General features: G+C 39.7%; 1 protein-coding gene across 1 annotated transcript in view; it reads left to right on the forward strand.

Annotated features, from left to right (window-relative positions):
* Positions 1 to 20,361, forward strand: part of LOC146855316 (decorin-like) — a 234,203-nt gene that overhangs the window by 130,333 nt on the left and 83,509 nt on the right. The window contains exons 4-5 of the mRNA XM_085653014.1: positions 3,744 to 3,957; positions 8,973 to 9,086. Of these exons, the coding sequence (XP_085509140.1) occupies positions 3,744 to 3,957; positions 8,973 to 9,086 (328 nt within the window). The remainder of the gene's footprint in view (positions 1 to 3,743; positions 3,958 to 8,972; positions 9,087 to 20,361) is intronic.

A 20,361-nucleotide genomic window follows, 5' to 3' on the forward strand; every position in this document is an offset into this window, starting at 1 on the left:
TAAAAAAAGTTACATTTTATCAGATAGACGAAAGTACCAGGTAGCTCTCAGACACTAAAGCTATGTTGGTCAAAATTGGTACAGGGACGGCCTTTGTCCATAAAAAAATGGAACTAATTAGTATTGATTTTAAAGAGAATGGGCTGTGGTCAATCAATCAAATTAAAGGGAAAAAGTGAATTATAATGATATTGTTTCAGAGGGCCTCAATATGAAGACAGAGAATAAATGGGGCTGCCTTCCCAAACTCCTGAATAGGCAATATTTATCAAAGCCAACAGCTATATATCTTAGGAGCTGTGAGGAATTGTGTTGGATTCAAAACTGTGGGGAACAGGTCAAATCATAGTTGCATGCAAAGAATATGCTTTTTGTCTCTGGTCTGGATTGCTATAGTCTGGATAATTTGGAGATTATTCATTAGTTTGGCATTATCAATGGTTATCGTCATAGCTGTGGTACATTGGTGGCTTTAGTCATATCTTGGTATGGTCAGAGAATGGAGGGCACGCAGAGGCCTTTGTATGTGAAAAAGATCATGTAGTATATCCATGGATTAGTTTTAGAAAGGGCAGCCAATATGATGTTATCACAATCCTTAACTAATGTGAGTGAAAACGTAGGCGGAAAAACACTTTTGACTGTGCTTGCCAAGAAGCACATTATATGATAATGTAGATTCCAAAAACCTATGTGTGTCATGTTATACTAATTTAATTCATCCATCTAAATAGGTTTCCGTTTTTTAACAAGATAATGACGGAGAATTATCTATTGAGAGATTGCTGAGTTCAACTAGGAATTAATTTTTAGGGTTGCCCTAACTAAAGCAATATTATTAGTGTTTTCTTTTCCTCCTGGATAGATGACCTTTTGAGAGGCAAATAGGGAGTTTCCAGTATAGATAATGGTGGATATATCAGTTTACTCTAATATTTTAGTGAAGGCATTTTACCTGGACAGTTGGAGGTTTAAATTCCCTGTTTCCAAATGTGAACATTGGCGACTCAGACCTTGAATACAAAAAGTAGAAATAAGAGGAAATGTTTTGCCCCTGTGTGGTACATTCTAGCCTCAGTAGGAAACAAATAGTTGTTTTGGAACATTGGGTGAACATTGAAATTATTTCAATGAATTATTTATTGATAAAAGGTAAATTGCGGTTGTTAATCAGTTTGTTTTGATCTGTGGCACAGAAATATCAGAAATGCCTAGTTACATCAAGTGTTCTACTTTCGTGAATCTTTTTATGACGAAATGTAAAGCACATTGAGATAAAAGAAAGCCATTTCGTAGGAAATGCATTCAAACAATATTGCATTGGAAGATATGCAAAGATCACCTATTTTGATAATCATTTTCCAGTTTGATCATTGAAATGGGTCTTATTTGCTGATTCTAATTATTGACATTATGTACCTTGGACTATGCCGTTTTCATTTTAATTTATAAATAATATTATTTATTTATTATTTATTAATAGTTTTATATAGCGAGGAGAGAATCAAAAAGTGGCAGAGCATTGAACATACAACCAGGTTGCAAGGGACATAGTACTAAATGGTAGATAAGGTTTTAGGTAACAATTGTATGTTACAGTGCATTACATTACCACCACAGACATATGAACAAGAATATGAACAAGAACATAATTGATGTGTGTTGGTGTAAGTTATTTACAAAACAACTAAGGACCTTATCAAGAGAAACTGATGCTAGAATATCAAACTGTAATGAATTGTGAAACTGGTTATTAAGCCTAAACATTTAATAGGCCTATTGTCAAACAATAAGTATGCCCAGGCATGGGTCCCACGCAGACTGTGTCACTGGAACCAAGCTGTACCAGGCTGATGAGCCCATAGCTAAGGCAAAAAGTGTTCTGAGTTGCTTGTATTCTGGTTCAGGGAGGACCTAGTTTGGCAGTTCAGGCTTTTCATGAAAACACCCCAGTAATGTTGAATTCCTCTAAGCTCTGCCTTAGAGCATTAGTTGATTGGATGAATGTAAGCTGCTCAAAGCATAACTCAAGAAAAACTGAGATGTTGGCCGTCAAAACTATGGTAAGTAATCTTGCTGTGAAATTTGATTCAAGCATTACTTTTGCCCCCCAAATCAAGGCGATTTCTGGCACCTGTTTTGCCACTCTGAGATCACTAAGAATGATGCTTCATCTCGTTCTTGAGGATTTTCATTGAACGGTAGTCCATGCTTTAGTTACGTCCGGTTGCACTATATCAACAGCTTGTATTTGGGGCTACCTGCATTTCTAATCCAGCTCCTTCAAACTATTCAGAACTCCACTGCTCGATTCATTCTCAAGATTCCTCCTCAGTGTCCTGTCACCTATGACACCTTCACTGGCTCCAATTCATTAAGAGGATTCAATTTAAGGTGTTCATCTTTGCTTTCTCAACCTTTACTCATAAAGGTCCTCTTTATCTTACGAGGCGTTTTAAGCCCCACTAATAACCTCAAACTATTCCAACTGTCCCATATTCATAAGGCTAGAAGAGGAGGTAGATCATGAATTTTTATGGCTTCTAAGTTGTGGAATGCTCTTCCTCTTGTCTTGAGAAGCAGCCCTTCTGAAGCAGTCTTCAGAAAGAATCCCAAAACACTGCTTTTTGATTCCTGCCTACAGGGCCTCTAGCCTCTTTGTTTTTAGGATTTCCATAGTCATGACCTTTCAGCTAGAGCTGGCAATCCTCTTCGGAGGCAGCTGTGCACTCTACAAATGACTTGTACTGTATTGTAACGGAGCAGGGTTAAGACCAATTTGCATATAGCTGGGTCCCAAATGAGGTGGCATGGTGTGAAAGATAACAGTGGATTGGGATGCAGCCCAAGTGATTGCTAGTGGCTGAGATTAATTCAAGCATTCCATCCATCACTATTTTGTATACTAATTGTGTCACACTAAGTGGGCCGGGTATGCAGAGATGTAGGTCCATTGCACACTGTGTCACTGGAACCAAGGTGTACCCAACTGATGAGCCCATATCTAGGGCATAACTTGCTCTGTGTTGTTTGTGTTCCAGTTCAGGGAGGACCTGGCTTGGCAGTTTGGTTGGACTGTTCCAATTGGAGCAGGTTCTTTACTGATTTGCATATAGCTGGGTCAAAAACGGAAGTGGCTTGGTGTGCAAGATTATGATGGATCGGGATGCGGCCTGAGTGATTACCAGTGGAAGAGGTTAATTCAAGAATTCCATCCATCACTGTTTTGTATACTTATAGGGTCCAACAGTAACATTTTTATTGATGGATCGTGTGACAAATGCTTGCAGTGTGCTAGAATTTTTTTACTTGAGTCACGCAGTCCCCAAATATGATGGTCCTTGAAAGCAATACAAACCTAGCTTGCTCAATAAAGCATTCTTAACAAATGTGGCACACAAATTCAAATATTCGATTCTTATTCAGCTATTTAATTAGAGCATAGAGTTGGAAAATTCAATTGCTAGTTATTTGCTATTAAATTGACTGGAGCAAATATGTTAAATCACGCAGAATTCACCTCTAAATTATGATGCTCATTGTGTAATATCATTTTTATTTTACATGTTTAACTTTATGAATTTAGCTAAATGTAGTACAATATATGTCTTGCTCTGAATGTTGATATTTTTAACAATGTGTACATTAATAATCTAATATATTGAATCGTTATGGTAGTGCTTGAAACATACTTTTGAAGTACTTGACACTTTGATTAATGAACCCATGCTATTGTTTCACAGGCATTATTTCTAGTTAACAATAAGATTACGAAAATCAGCCCTGCTGCTTTCACTCCACTGACAAAACTAGAGCGATTGTACCTCTCCAAGAACAACCTGAAGGAACTGCCATTGAATATGCCTAAATCTCTTCAAGAGTTTCGTGTCCATGAAAATGAGATTTCTAAAGTAAAAAAGGCTGTGTTTGATGGCCTGGACCACATGATTGTTATGGGTATGTAGACAAATAATTCAAATATTGTTACAGCACGCTTTCAGATGATATACAGGCATAGCATTGAATGGGGGTTAAAACGTATATGTGTTACCTGTTCACTCTACTATTTGGTTAATTAGAAAGTTATTATTTATTCATTACACTAGAGGTGCTTTGATGTACACAGTGTGTTATAAGAAATAAGTAATCTGTGAGTGCATTCTGTACGTGTGCAATTAGTACACTGACATTTTCATATTAGTTACTTGCATATTTACAGATGTGTTGGTTGTTATGGGACTGGTTAATGAACAACTGTATGATAGAAGGTCATCAGCAGCTCATTTGATATGTGATGAAGTTGTACTGAGAAATACATATTCAATCATGTTAGAGCTAGGCTCACAATGTGTGATTTTAAATAAATGTTTTTTCACAAATAATTGAAGCTGAATCGACAACGAAAACCTTAAAGTAAAACAATTTGTTATTGAAATATTCAGAGAATAAGTAGACCTTTCTCTATTTTCATGAACAATGTGTTACTGGCAAGAGAGAACTACAGTCTGCCTGTTATACAGTGGAGAAGGTGAAATATATAATCAAGTCACGCTGCTAGCAAGAACTATTCATTTTTCTGAGTACAATATAAAAGTCTGTGAAGGTGGAGCTGCACACTGTTCACATATTTTTATAGACCTTGCCAAGGAAATGATCAAGGTAAATGCAGTATAAGACAGTCCATACTCACAGTCTGTTTGCCTTTGCTTGAGTCTCAAAATGCAGCCAGTGTTGTACAGCCTATGGCACCAGTTTTATGTCATCTGAACTCATCAAAAAGGCACATTTCTAGTGAGGGGAACATGACCTGTGGTTCAGTTAATGAAGGTTAGTGCCCAAGAGCTCAGAAGTGTTCACTCTAGGTTCCGCAAGCCAATCTCCAGCTAATCCAAGGGGCACCCTTTTTTTTAACACTGTCTGAAGGTGGAGGTTCATATTGCTCCTGTGACCAATTCTAATGTTTGGATTGTATGTCTCCCATGAACACATGGTACTACTTAAAAATGACATATAATATCAAAATAGGCTCTTAATCATGTAAAAAAGGATTTCTTTTACATGTACGTGATGCAACCTTGCACACAGTAGTTCAGGGTTGCAATGGTACATGCCAAGGCATGATTTTAAAGTCCCTCCTGTGAGAGGTTTAAATATATGTGTCTCATGAAGAACAATTAAATTTTAGGTAACGAGTGACATTCCTGCACTGTTGTAGGGTGCTGTTATATATTATTTACATATGTAAGTGAGCGGTTAGCTAAATGATTAAAATATTTTACTATATGTAGGAGTCAGAGCGCATGCACTAGTAGTCTGCTTCACAATCCTCTACTTCCCAAAAAATAAGACAGTATCCAACCAGCAAAAAATTGCAAACATTCTTGGGACACCATGCATTTTATGCTGTTTGGTGCGCTTTATGTGTTTCTGGACATATGCAAGTGAGGTAATGATGTAGCTGATCCTGTTGCACAGTAAAAGCGGCTGCACAAGGGCATTGTTAGCTATTTAAGCATACACTGCCAAGCTGATATCTTTTAATATAGATAGGTAAACATTTCAGTCATGGTTAGGTTCTCTCCATCCACTTTGAATGGTGAAGAGGTTTCTATGTGGAGCGTCATGACTTATGTCTTCGTGTTGATCTTCAGGCCCACTTGCTGTGCATACATATTAAGACAAGAGGCATTTGACCTCATATGCAACTATGTGAGAGAGAAAGGCTAGGTCATCTGCATAGTCAAGGCCTACCAGTGTAGAGAATATGATCCATCTGATGCCTCAAGCTTGGTATTTTGTTATATTTTGCCTCACCTAATTGATGACTAGATTGAAAAGCAACACTGACATCACACATCCCTCTCGCACACCAGTCTTGACTTTGAAGCTGTACTTATTATCTCCCATCTTGCAGGTAAACTTGTCACAAAATCTCTTTACGAGGAGTGCTGTCTGCTATAGTATGCCATAAGCTCTGAGTATGCGCCCTAGGCTGTCACAGGGGATACTGTCAAAGGCTTTCTCAAACTCAATAATGTAATGTAACATGAATTTGTAGAGCGCTGCTTGTCACCCGTGAGGGTATCCAGATGTGGGCTGAATAAGTGAGTGTAGTCGAGTGATGAAGCTGGGCCTAACTACAGGTAGTCCCCATGGTTCAGCAACAAGACAAATTGAATACTCAGGTCTTCAGCTTCTTGCTGGAATCAAGAAGTGAATAGGAGGCCCTGATGTGCTGTAGGAGGACGTTTCAGGGTTTGGTGGCTTGATAGGAGTAATCGACCTCCTGTTCTGCTTCTGTGGATGTGGGGTGTGTGTGAGTGAGTGCTGCTAAGTGAATCTGTCTGGTGGGTTGGTGGAAGTGAAGTCGTGATTGAGATACGCAGGCCCTGTGTAGTGATTTGAATACATGTGTGAGAACTATGATCTAGCAGAGCTTCTGAATGGGAAGGCAGTGGAGCTCTCTGAGGAGTGGTGTGTGTTCAGCACAGGAGGTTGAGGATGAGTCTGGTAACGGAATTTTGGATGGCTTGAAGTCTGTAAAGGAGAAGGTTTGATTTGCTGGCATAGATTACTTGCCATAGTCCAATCTGCTTCTGATTAGGGTCTGCGTGATGCAATGTCTGGTGTCCAGAGGAAGCCACTTGACATAGGACTTCATGGTGAGGTCAGTGTACAGGATGAAGCCTAGGTTCCTAGCTTGGTTGGTTGGGGTGGGGTGGGTGTGGGTCCAAGATCAGAGGGCCACCAGGAGGAGACCCAAAATGAGCTCTTATTCTCGCAGATAAGCACTTCAGTTATGCCTGATTTTAGCTTGAGGTAGTCTTCTTTTATCTAATTGGCCACACTGGTCATGCATTGTTTGAAGTTTGTCTTGGTGGTGACAGTGTCATCTGAAAGAGAAATTTGAGCTGGGTGTCGTCAGAGTAGGAGATGATGCTGATTCCGTGGGATCTTATGATATCTGCCAGAGGAGTCATGCACATGTTGAAGATGGTGAAGCTGAGTGATGATCCCTGTGGAAGACGAGGCCCTTGGTTTCTGAAGTGAAAGGCGAGAACCTGACTCACTGTGTTCTTCTTGAAAGGATGGAAGCTATCTATTTGAGTGCTGCTCCTTGTATTCTCGCTGTATGTAGTCTTGTGATGAGTGTGTGGTGGAAGACGGTGAAGAAAGCGGCAGCGAGGTTGGCGAGGATGAGGCTGACTGGGTGTCCATGGTCGAGGGTTGTGCAAATGTTGTCTGTGGTAGTGATGAGGGTTGTTTCAATGTTGTGGTTGTTTATAATCCCGATTGTGAGTCATCAAGGAGTTTGTGGCATTCAAGGTGGTCAGAGTCTTGTCTGGTGATGGTCTTCTCAATGGCTTTGGCTGGGAAAGGGAGCAGCGGCATGGGTCGGTAATTGCTGAGTACTTTGGAGTCATCTGAGAGTTTTTTGAGGAGGGTGATGACTTTGGTATGTTTCCAGCTGTCTGGGAAGGTGCCTTTCTTGAGGGAGGTGTTGATGATGGAAGTGAGTGCAGTGCTGATAGTGGTTCTCCCCAAGTTGTAGTTGATGTATAGTTGTCTGTATAGTTGTCTCTGCCAGCCTTTCAACTGCTCCATGATGTTGCATAGAGTAAGGGTCTGATCAATACACCCTCTTCCCTTGAGAAACCCAGTCAGTTCTTTTCTAAACTGCTTATCAACTGTATCATAGCTGCACGGTATAATGATTTTCACAAAGATTTCACTCAATATTAACAGAAGGATGATTCCACATCAGTTGTTACAGTTGGTTAATGTTCCTTTCTTTGGAATCTTGATGAGGCCAGATTGACTAGTCAAGATTCATCAAGCCTAGCCAATCTGGCCTTGCATATATTGCCATGATTATTTGCACAAGGCAGTTCCACAAAGCTGGATAGAAAAAGTATGCATTTAAAAAAAAGCATACATTTACACTGACAGTTTCCACAATGCCTTAACAGCTTACCTTACACAGTTGTGCAGCCAGTGGCTCACATACTGGACAAGAGGAACTGGCTTGGCTAGACTGTTTTTTCTAAACAAGACAATATATGCACTGTTTATGCTTTACCCGGTATAACTAGAGTATACAGTCATCCCAAACTATTTTCCATTGGCATGTAAACACAGCACACATTGTTTTATCTAATATGTTTATCTCCATATTGTTACACCATGCCACAAACACATCAAAGGTAAGTAGCAGGAACTTCATGGAATTGCATAACAACTGCTGGAAATAATACACATTATGCCAGCGTAACTGAAAGTTCACCTGGGCCTAATGAGCACCTAGTAATATCACTGAGTGCTCAAAAGTAATTTTCTTCAAGTAAAGAAATGGCCTAATGACACTCCATGGAGTGGCTATATGTGGTGGCTGCAGCAGTGTTCTGCCCTCACAAACTTCACCTAAGGAGAGTTTGTGAGTGGGGGCTATATAGGGAATGCTTAAAAGCAAAAGGGCAGCTAAGGACTAGGGACTCCCAGCTTCTGTTACCCCATACAGATCATGTAGTACAAGTCGGCAGAAGGTACTGAAGATGCTGCTGCTGGGTCTCTGCTACTTGTCTGCTACTCACAGCAAAGCAGCTGGGCTGGTGTGCAAGTGGCCGTGGTGATGGCTAAGGAGACAGACTCTCTGCCTAACTGTTGATAAAGAGGAACAAATTCCATAAGGTATAGCTGACAACCACAACACCCAATGGCAGTAAAGCGGAATCAGTAACATTGTCCAGTGAGGATCATATGTACAGCCAAACCTAAAAGGCTAAGATTATTGCAGTTTGTGTTTGTCTCACATGAGCTGTTCGTACGCAGTGGTTGTTTCTTGCCAAAAGCACCCCTTTGAGTTTGTGTTAACCATTTCATCAATAGATCTTTAAATATGGCTGATGAATTTGGTTTTCTTTAAAAGTGCATCTACATTAATCAACAATTTCTCTACATTACAATATTTACAGAACTTGGAACCAACCCAATCACTAGTTCAGGAATAGAAAAGGGAGCCTTTCAAGGAATGAAAAAGTTATCCTACATCCGTATTTCAGACACCAATATAACCAACATTCCACAAGGTAAGGCAAGTTGGGTTTGAGTGTACATTGGTCAGAATGACAAGTGAACAATGCTGTTTGGATGCTGACATCTTTCTGATTAACTGTTACTGTCAGGCAGACAGCTGCTTCTGTATTGCAATTGCTCTTCTTTTGTTTTGATTAAAGCAGCTTATTTATTTCACAACAATGGTGTCTCACAAAATTTCTAGAAAATGTAGGGATGTACAATCAAAATGATTGTATCAACTTTGCCTATTCTTCAATATTCAAATTTCAGGTTGACAATGACAATTTTCCTAACAATCCCAAAAACCTGGGTCGTCTGTTAGAAAATGAATAATATACACCACAAGACCAGTCAAAACTATAGCCGTGATAACTCAAAAGGTTCAGTGCTTCGGTTCTTTTTCAGGTTATAAACTAAAACTAAATAAGACACAGTCAATTTTAAATTTTCAATCAGAATAGCTCCATCCTCTTTAGGAATTACTAGAGTCTCTACATATCTTGGTGTCCATCTTAGTTGTCATACTGACGACGTTATTGCTTTGAATTATGAGCCACTGCTCAAAAAAGTTGCTGCAATTATGCGCAGTTGGCATAAGCAACCGCTAAGTATCATTGGGAGGTGTAATACAGTAAAAATTAACATCCTCTCGAAGTTTTTATATTTGTTTTGCACTATTCCACTGAGGGTTCCCCTGTCATTCTTTAAGGGGCTTGATAGTGCAGTAGGCAGCTTTATATGGGGCCACCGGAGGGCTAGGAGAGCCCTCAGGTATATTAAGCTAACATACGAACAAGGTGGTTTCAAACTTCCAGATTTTAAAACTTACTTTTGGGCAGCTTTTGTTAATCGGATTCAAAGTCTACTCAAGGGGCCTGGCTCGGGTAGGATTTGGTTTTCATATCAGTTGGCCTGTGGCCCAAACACAGGGTTCTTACTTTACAAGAAGGGTGACCCTAACTATTATAAGAGGGTTTGATTCAAGGTAGTAAGACACATTACCCGGATTTGGCAAGATATCTGCAAGGCCTACACACTACCTGAACTGCACGAGTATACAACTCTTTGTGGAAATCCGAGATTTCCTGAAATATTCTTCGACTCTGTTGGGAGAGGGTGGCAATGCTGTGGTATATCACAGCTTGGGCAGCTGTACAATGAGCAAGGTTTTAGATCATTCGCATCATTGAAAGAGGAATTTGGGGTCTCACATAACTTGTTTTTTAAATACCTACAAGTTAGGGATTATTTTATACACGGAGAGAGCGTAAAAGCCCTACCTAACTCAACGGAGGTATTGTCTGCAATTTTTCACATCTCAGGCAGGGCCTGTATAGGAAAAGTATATAAGAAATGTTTAGCGGCCGCTTGTGATGATGGTACACAGATTGTAGTCAAACTGAACAGGAGCTTTGAAATCGATATTTCAATTGAAGAAATGCACGAATCTCTAGCTATAATAAATACTGCAGTTACCCTAGTTAACTTGAAGCTACAGCAACATCAGATCATGTTTATGCTGTATTATACCCTAGAGGTTATTTCAAAGTGGCCTATGACCAATGCTTCTGTAAAGTCACGATGCCCGAAGTGTCAAGAATATGCAGCTGATCTCCCCCATATGTTTGTTACATGCCCAAAGTTAAATACGTTTTAGCATGATGTAACCCGCGAGTGGGTTAAACTATCAGGCTATGACATTCAACTAACTGAGAAAGAAATTTTACTTGGGGTTGTAACAGAACCAGGTAGTCTAACAAAATCTCTAGTTTCGATTATCATAGTAGGTGCTCGATTATGCATCGCTAGGGCATGGATCCAAACACAGAGTCCAAATATTACTGAATTTTGGGTATTACTGAGGGGGGGTTTATGAAATGAAATTGGCCTTAGCCAAAGCTAGGGGTCCATGCTCAAGGGCAAAATTTGAAAGGGTCTGGTTGAGCCTTCAGTAGGATTAGAAGACGCATTGTTTACGATATCTAATTTTATGTTATTATCCGCATTTAATCGAATCTTTCTAATATTGTTAACACATTTTCTATCTCTCCTTGTGCTCTTATGTGTCTTGAAGATTGCTTTTTGTGTTGCTATTCTGTGCTATTTATGTTTTTTGTGTAAGGTATCTAACTGATGGCTAATACAAATAAAGAAATAAAAAAAAGAAAATGAATAATCCTGAAACTATTCCTTTTTTTAGTATTTTCTTTCTATTTACCAGCTTAGCTCGTTCAGCATAAGCTGCTCTGGGCACCCTGTTAAAGTGGAAATGTAAGCCCTAACAACCTCAGAAAAGTAGAAAAATAAACAAACTGACAGGCTTGTTTTCTTCCCCTCCAGTTCTGTGGTATTTTGGCTTACATTTCCAGTTTCCAGAGGAGAGATCCCAGGCGATGGAAATAACACTGACTGGTGGTGACTTTGCATTACATAATGAGGATTGCAAGATTTTTCCCTCTCCTGGAATGTGGAATGATATGTGACAGGTCTAATCTCACGTTTTCCCCCTTTCAGAGGAACATAGATCTAAATCCACAAATATTTAGCGCATGCTTGAATCAAGTGGTAAATGCCCTGATCAAGGATCCTCTGTAGGTTGTATGGTAAGGCAAGCAAAGCAAACATAGTACTTTCAAAAGGACAAAAACATGATTGAGAAGAATCCAGAACAGAATGTGAATTAATATGATGTCAGAGTTGATTATTTACATGTTTCTCTACATTGTTTGCGGGTAGAGATAGAAGAAAGGTAGGGCACTAGTTAGACAATACATAAAGATCCACGAAAGATTTAGTTTTTCAGTAAGGCTGCTATAAAGGATCTTTTCTAAGCACTGGAACAGCAGCTTCCAACAGCCATGAATCACAAAGATGGTGCAGAATCAGGGCAACTATAAGATCAACTTTGTGAATAACATCAGGGGGACAAAGAACCAGAGGTGAACCTAATTTAGTACTTGATGAGATAATCTGATCCAAGGTCGGGAAGGTAAACCCATTTTTTAGTTTAAATATAGAGTTTATTAAAGAAAGAACTATACAATTTTACAATGTGATGAGTAAACAGTGTAATGCGTACAGTAAGATGTTTTGTGATAAGGTTAATAAATTACCTATATATCAACAAAAATTTGAAAATAAAGAGAGAAAGTGAGAATATGTAGCACAAATACCTACTATACAATGAATAAAGAATTTGATACAAAATGTTAAAATAGCAACAGTGTAGAGTAAATTTGATAATGGAATAATTGAATGAAATAAATAATTAGTACAAAAATCAATCAAGCCAACAGAGACGTCAAGGACACTTAGAGACTTCTTCAGTTAAGGGTTGTTGTAAGATAGCAGTTAAAGGGCAGGAATCAAGAAAAAAACGACACTGGTGACCAAAGAATATCTCTTTTGATAGTGAGAATAATTGGGGTGTTATTTATTCTATCCAGTCTATGATAACAAACACCATATCACCATACTTGAACAGATATATCAAGAGAATTTTTCTAATATTTTTTATTTGTTGGAATGCAACTGCAATTAGTAAATCTACAATTTGCACATTAAAAGCACAATCATTCCAATTATCCGAAAGGCTTCCTAAAAACAAAATTTGAAAGGTGAAAGTTATGTGTATATGAAAAATAGAATTGATTTGTGACCAAGCTTCTAGTGAAAAGGCATTCAAATAATATGTGTTTTATGTCTGAGATTACATGACCAGCAAGATGATGGAATAGTGGAATTAGGTTTGTGTAAAATAGCCAGGATAACCATAAGTTGGTTGTATACGAAAAATAGAGTTTGAGTTGTGTTGGCAACACAAGAGGTTTTGCATATCTTGACCCATATTATTTTGTTCTATGAAGTGGGGAAAGAGGTACATAAATCAGTTTCCTATTGTAACTCCAATACTGTTTTTTGTCTAATATTAGGGAGGGTAGGAAGGATACTATAACTAGGGAATGCTGTAGAAAAAGGATGAGATCTAGGGTTGTAGAGGGGAAGTGTTATATGTAGATGTAGTAATTGAACCAAGGGAAGAATAGGAATTGGAAATAGCAAGGATCAGGGAATTACATTTGTTTTTATAAGAGCTAGGGATTGTAAAGGTGGATTGAACTTGGGAAAGGAGAGAAAAGAATGATCCAGAAATAATTGATAGGTCCATATTAAACCATTTGCTCACAAGGATTTCCAAGAGACAGTTCTATTTTTTGTTTAGTTTATTGTACCAAATCAAGGGATGAAGAAATTGATCAATGACTGAAAGAGTAGTGATATATATTGGACGTAATAGTCTACAAGCAATTTTTAAAATAGGAAGAGACATAGAAAAAGGCCAGTGACTGAATGGCAACAATTCTGAAAAAGAGAGGATGAATTAAAAAAAACTCTAAATCTTTCCATAAGGGGGAAATATTTGTGAATTGATTTTGTTGATAAAGGGCAGATGGTTAAAAAAAGAAAGCAGTATGATGTGATTGGAAAGCAGAAAAGTTACCTCCTCTTTAGAGTTTATTAGATTGTAATCTCCTGAGCGGCATACAAGGTTTTCATTGTTCCAAAAGAAAGCAGTTTAGATAGCATACATTTCAACAAAAACAGAAGACTGAATATGAATTGGGTTTGCACATATCTGGAAAAGGATGATGGGAAGTAACCTAACCCATCATGAGACAAACAATATATGCCATTGGGAGGCAAAGGTAGCTAGAGTTGTAAGAAGGGTAGTAGACTTAAGAGAAACAGTTTAGTTTGAGGTATCAGTAAACCAAATACTTATTTTTTACCGTATTTAAAGAAAATGAGATGATAAGAAATCAGGCTAAAAACAACATTTATTAAGAGGGAGAATCTCGCCTTTGTCAGAATTAGGTTTATAACCCGAAAGTGAGGCAAAAGTAGAAACTACATCCAAAAATGGCTGCAGGGCGGAATCAGGGGAACATATATAAGAGAATATCATCCACGTAAACTTAACATTTTATCTGCTATTTCTGAGAAAACGAGGTAGAAATGAACATGTTAACAAAAATGTATGCTTTAAGAGATGAATATAAAAGAAAGACTAAATGAGTGAATCTTTGCCCAAAACCAAAGTAAGAGTAGGAAAAATAAAACTCCACTGCATACAGTCAAAATACTTTTTTGCCTCCAGGGACATAGATGCTAATGAATGGTTACATGATTTGGATTTGCTAAAAATGTCAAAGAAAAGTCTGGTGCCTTTAACAAATCTAGATTGTTCCCTAAATTCAGAAGAGAGGGAATGAGGCATAAAGTAAGAATTTTAGTAAAAAAGATATAATCAGAATTGAGAAGGGAAATTGGCCTGTAATTTTCACATAATCTAGGGTCTTTATTATCTTTATGAATGCAAAAGATTAAAGAATCCTTAAGCGTGGCACAGGCAGTTTTGAAGAGGCATAGAATGTAAATAGATGATGTAATTTTGGACATAACACTTTGGAGAAATGAAGATAACATTCAATGGAAAACTATTCAGAGACAGGGGTTTGCCTTTTTTAATAAAGTTGATTGCAGTACAAATGTACTGAGATATCCACTTAAGAGAAGAAAAGTTGGTATTTAAATCAAATTTTTTGCAAATAGAGGAAAGGTATGAATTGATGTCAGTTTGAAGAGGATTGTTTTCTAGTGTATAGAGATTTTTTATAGTATTTGGTAAATTCGGCCAAGATATAATTGTCTTTAAACATAGGAGATGTATCATCATGTAAAATAGTATCTATTTTGACATGTTTCTTTTTACTTTAAGGTAGTTTGCCAAAGGTTTGCCTACTTTATTCTGGGCTCCTTAACATTTGCCACTGGATTTAAGAAGACAGGAGGCAGCATCAGCATCTGCCATAGAGAGTTTATTCAATTAAAATTTGTCCTTTACTAATTTGACAAGCATGTCTTAGATTTGGACGTAAAGTAGGATTGTTCTAATGTTTTAATACTATACTTTTTATGATATCTAATGCTTTTTTTGAACTTGCTTTCTTTTTGTTTGAGACAAACGTCATGATAAAGTCCCTAGAGGCAGCTTTAAAGGAATCACAGATGATTTGCAAAGATATACCCAGAGATTAATTAAATGCAAGGAATTCACATATGCAATATTCCAAACATTGTGTAAACGTTTTCCAATAAAAGGGAAATATTAAACTGTCAATGTCTTGTCTTCATCAGAGAAATGAGAAAGTCTAGATCGAAGGTTACTGAAGCATGATCTGAAATTAAAATAGTACCAATATAAGCATGTACAGTATGTTGATATAGTGCTTTAGAGAGGAATAGGTGTTCTATCCTGCATTAAGAGACAGACCAAATGAATGTATACTCTTTTGAACAGGGATTGCAAAGTCTCCAGGAATCTATAAGGCCACTTTGTTTGATGGTTGATGTAGAAAAGTAGGATCTGCTTCTTATGGTTACCCCCACTTTTTTGCTTGATGTACCACTGTTTTTAACTAGTCTGGCTGGGATCCTGCTAATGAGGACCCCATCCTATCTGCTTTCTCCCTTAAATTGACATACATGTACTTTGGTACACTCCAGATTGGATACTGTGATATCCTTATCAGTCCCTAGTATATGGTACCCAGGGCATAGGTACCCCAGAGGCCTCCCATGGACTGAAGCATGTATTATGTCATCCGTGAGAGGCCATGCACATGGAACCCTAGGTCTGCTACTGCAGCCAATGTAAGATTGTGCTTGCACCATTTACTTTAGATATAGGTTCACTATATCTAATGGTCACTACACTTAAAACATATGCCACCCCTACAGCAGGCCTTAACAACCCTGAAGTCAGGGTGCTGGGTTTTTATGTGAGAGGGTGCCCCTGCATGATCAGAGCCCCTCTGAAGCCTTTGGAGACCATTCTCCTAGGTTTTGTGTAACTCAGCCGGACATAAAGGTAGAGGCGCATTATAACCTTGCGGTAAATGCTATCTCGAAAACGGCTGCATAGAAACATATCGAGTTTGGTGTCAAACACCTTGGAATCATACCCCCACACCAGTAACTGGTCTTACTGGTGCCAGCCTTCTTGACCCAGACAGCACAAAATGGATGCTCCTGACCATAGACACTTTTCTGTCCTCCTGCTGCTGAGCCAAGCTCGAGCAGAGGAAGGCAGCAGAATAGGCATCCTGTCACAGAGAGGTGTGACCACCTCCCAGACAGGATTTAGTGCACTGATGACACACACATTTGGTGTCCCTGTGCATAGTCCAGCTCAAACCATGAATCTGTCCAACCATTTCCCATGGGTATACAATGGGTTACCTGGCTACAGGACATTGGATTTTAAGTGGACAAGATTCTACAAAGAAGAAACCACTGACCTTTGACCGTCTGGACACATGGACTTCGCTGGACTCGACTGGGCTTGACTTTGTCCCCTTTCCGTCCGAAGCTTAGTTTGTGCCATGACTCCATACAGGCTCCATGCAGGACCTGTGCAGCACTTAAGACAAAAGAAGAATCTCCCTTGGAGTCACTCCCCTGCTTCGCAGGCACCTAACGCGCAACTGACTTGTAGCTGCTCCTGAGCTCCTACAGACTCTGAAGATTTCAGCAACACAGGAGGTTGGTTCCTGAAGGTCCCTGAGGTCGGTCTACCCTCTCTCTGAGTTTGAGGCCAGTATCCCTCGTGGGGGCTGTGTAACCCGAACCCCTGTGCACCGCATCCATTTTCAAGTGCATATGCTCCTGAGCTTGTGCATTGGACCCGGTGTGGTCCTGATCCTGAGCAGCATTTGCACCAAAGAACTCTGGCCTCCTCCCACCATGTGCTTTGTGGGCTGGCCCTTTGCAGACTTGCTCGAGGACCCCTCGCAACTCCTGGTCCTTCGGCCTGTGGGTCCCCCTGAGGGCCATCTTGGTTGTTCTTGGGCTTTCCCGGTTGCTCCAGATGTGCCCTGACACCCCATTGCTTAGAGAGTCCCCTGAACCTTGCTGGTCAACACCGTAACCTGTTTGTCCTTCCTGCGTGTGTTGCTGTTGTCAAGGCTTGTAGGTGCTCCCGCCGGATGCCACCCCCCAAACACTCGACATCCTTCATGGGACAGCTCACCTCCGCCTCCTTGTCATCCTCGACACCTCTGGGACCTCGTGGCTGCACAGTCAAGCATCCCTTCTTCGCACCTGAAACACCCAACATCATTGGGCATTTGTCTACCGAGCCCCTGGTCACTCTGAACTGACCCAGACTCTGTCCCCTCTGCTTTCAGGTTCCTTCCATCCAGAATCCAGGCTTGAATTCCACCGGACCCTTTTCACCTTCACAACAGCAGCACTTCTTTACTTCCTTCCATAGAGAACGACAAGAGTTTCTGACGCCACTTCAGACCTATGCACCCGGCTTCCCTGGGTTAGTTAACTCTGAGACTACTGTATCCACGGGTGGGGTGACTCTTTAAACTCTGAAGTTCTGAAGGGTTTGCTCAAAGTCCTCCTAGAAGGGTCCTTAAACTTAAAATTTGCAACAGCAACTATCCCATAGAGTTGTACGGAGCACGTGGTTGTGTTTCCTCACTGCAACTGTCCTCCGTGGGTATCCTGTGTCATCACCTTGGGTGGTTCCTTGGGGTCCCAGCGATTCGACATCCTTCGTGGGACAGCTCACCTCCAGCTCCTGGTTATACTTGACACCTCCGGGACCTTGTGGCTGCAGAGTCAAGCAACCCTTCTTCACACCTGAAGGACCCAACATTGGTGGGAATTTGTCTGCCGAGCCCCTGGTCACTCTGAAGTGACCCAGACTCTGTCCCCTCTGCTTTCACCTTCCTTCCATCCAGAATCTAGGCTTGAATTCCAACGGACCCTTTTCACCTTTACGGCAGCAGCACTTCTTCACATCCTTCCATAGAGAACGACAAGAGTTTCTGACGCCACTTCAGACCTATGCACCCGGCTTCCCTGGGTTAGGTAACTCCGATATTATGGTATCCATGGGTGGGGTGGCTCTTTAAACTCTTAAGTTTCGTAGGGTTTTTTCGAAGTCCTCCTAGAAGGGTCATTAAACTTTAACTTTGCAACAGTGACTTTCCCATAGAGTTGTACGGAGGTCGTGGTCATGTTTTCTCACTGCACCCGTCCTCCGTGGGTCTCCTATGTCATCATCTTGGGTGGTCCCTTGGGGTCCCAGCGATTCCATGTGCTATAGGCACTGTGTCTAGTCAAGTCGTAATTGCTATACCATTATTTTAGTACGTGGTTCGGTCTCCCCCGGAGCCCGCTGTGTATTGTGCTACTTACAACTGCTCTATTGATCCAGTATTGTGTGCTTTGTGTTCTGACCTCGTGTAGGGGATAGTAGAGAGTGTTATATTAATAAATACATATTTTTATAAAACTACTATGTGGTTTTCCTTCATTTAGTCATTCAGGAGGTGATATTCTGGTTAAACAAGCTGCTTTACATTCCTTCAAGATTAAGCCTGTTGGCTGCTCTCCATAGCTACAACTAGGATAGCTTTCATAAAGGTTATCTTTGACCTCATACATCATAAGGGTCATGTAGATTGGTACAGGGTGCCCACTTTAACTAGTGGACAGCATATACCAAGCCACCTTCTCACAGTTGAGGTGAATTGTTTGTGGATGGAGGAAGGAACAAAAGCAGTTTTAGAGGAGCGATACAAAAAAGGATGAATTACGAGGTCACAGTCACAGCCAAAAATTAAATAATCATCAGTGATAGACATCAATTTGTGTGTAATAATGGGTCATAATTATTTATCAAAATGTCTAGGAGCATATACATTAAAGACAGTAAGCTGTAACTTATTAACTGGTAACTTCAATATAAGCCAACAACCTTCCTGATCAAATTCTTGTCATATTAATGCAATATCTAAGGTGTTTTTTACAAAGATGTTGTAACAAAGCAATGTCAGCATTTGATTTGGCTAAATTAGTTAGTAGTCTTTGTCATTTGATGGGTGAAACAAACCCTTTAAATTCCAAGTCATTGTACTTAAAGTCATAGATAACAAATTAAAATGTAACCCGTACGATCTACACATAAACAGTTGCAAAAAAAACTGTACCTATACAATGAAAAACTGTACATAAGAAACTATTAGTAGGAAAGAGGAAGAGAGAGAACACAATGTAAAATGTGGAGAACAGTTGACGATCATAACAAGAGCTGGGGAGATGCAAGAATAAGAAAAGAGGGGAAGATATAGTAAGGCAAAGAAAGGGATGAGTGCTAGAAAAATAAAATAAGAAAATTAGAAAATATATCTACCATAAGAAATGTTGAAGAATACAAGTAACATACCACGTAGAAAAATAAATTATTGGGGGTGGTGAGACCCTGGGGGAAGATAAGACAACCAGAATCCAGAGGCAACTGGGAGGGGGCAATCCAGACCTCATATATGGTTATGCATATATAGCCATAAGATACAGAAGAAGGAGGATACCTGATGGAGGAGGAAAAAGAGTCACATTATTATGCCATATGGAATACACAAGAATGTTCAGGGCTGTGAAAAACATGAAATTATACAATAAGATAACATAAGTGCAAAGATAATATACACATATAATTGAAACATGAAGTATGGAAAAAAATAAAACATTCAAGAATTTGGAAGTTTAGAAGTATCCATTGCTTTAAGTTTACAAGTCTATAAATTTCAGGGAAGGATCCTCATATGTTGTTGTTTTGTTGTTATATGTCACTTTAAAGAAACATGTCTGAAAGAGACCAAATCGGGCATCGAGGGAGCGTAAACAGGATGCATGTCTATATATATATACTCCCTATTAGGCCCAATGGTCATTAATGTGATGTATGAAATATAAAGTTGCAGGCAAAAAACTGCAAAGCATGATATAAAAATAGCCTTTATTCACCTCAGGGAAGCATTCAAAATGGTGGGTGTGACCAGGCTGTCAGTGCACATATCATCATGACGATGAAATCTTCAAGCACTTGACAAATGTTTCCCGTTTTAAACTTGTTCTGTGCAGGAGGGCTTCTGCTGCCAGATGCTGAAACAAAAGTGGTCAGGAAGCCAAAAGAGGATGAAAGGCGAATTACGTCAGGGCAGTGTTGAAGCACCGTCAGTGGGCAGCCATGTTCATCAGAGGCCAGGCAGGGGAGAGGATGAAGCCTAACGGCTAGCACGGTCATTCTCAAATCTGGAGAACCGGGTTCGAGTCTCTGTAACGACGCTGAACATCCTGAGATTCTGGGCAAATTACTGAATCTCCCCGTGAAAATGTCCTTGTGTAAGCAACTGGTGCTCATGT

This window comes from Triturus cristatus, chromosome 4_1, assembly GCF_964204655.1.
Source record: "Triturus cristatus chromosome 4_1, aTriCri1.1, whole genome shotgun sequence".
Lineage (NCBI taxonomy): Eukaryota > Metazoa > Chordata > Amphibia > Caudata > Salamandridae > Triturus > Triturus cristatus.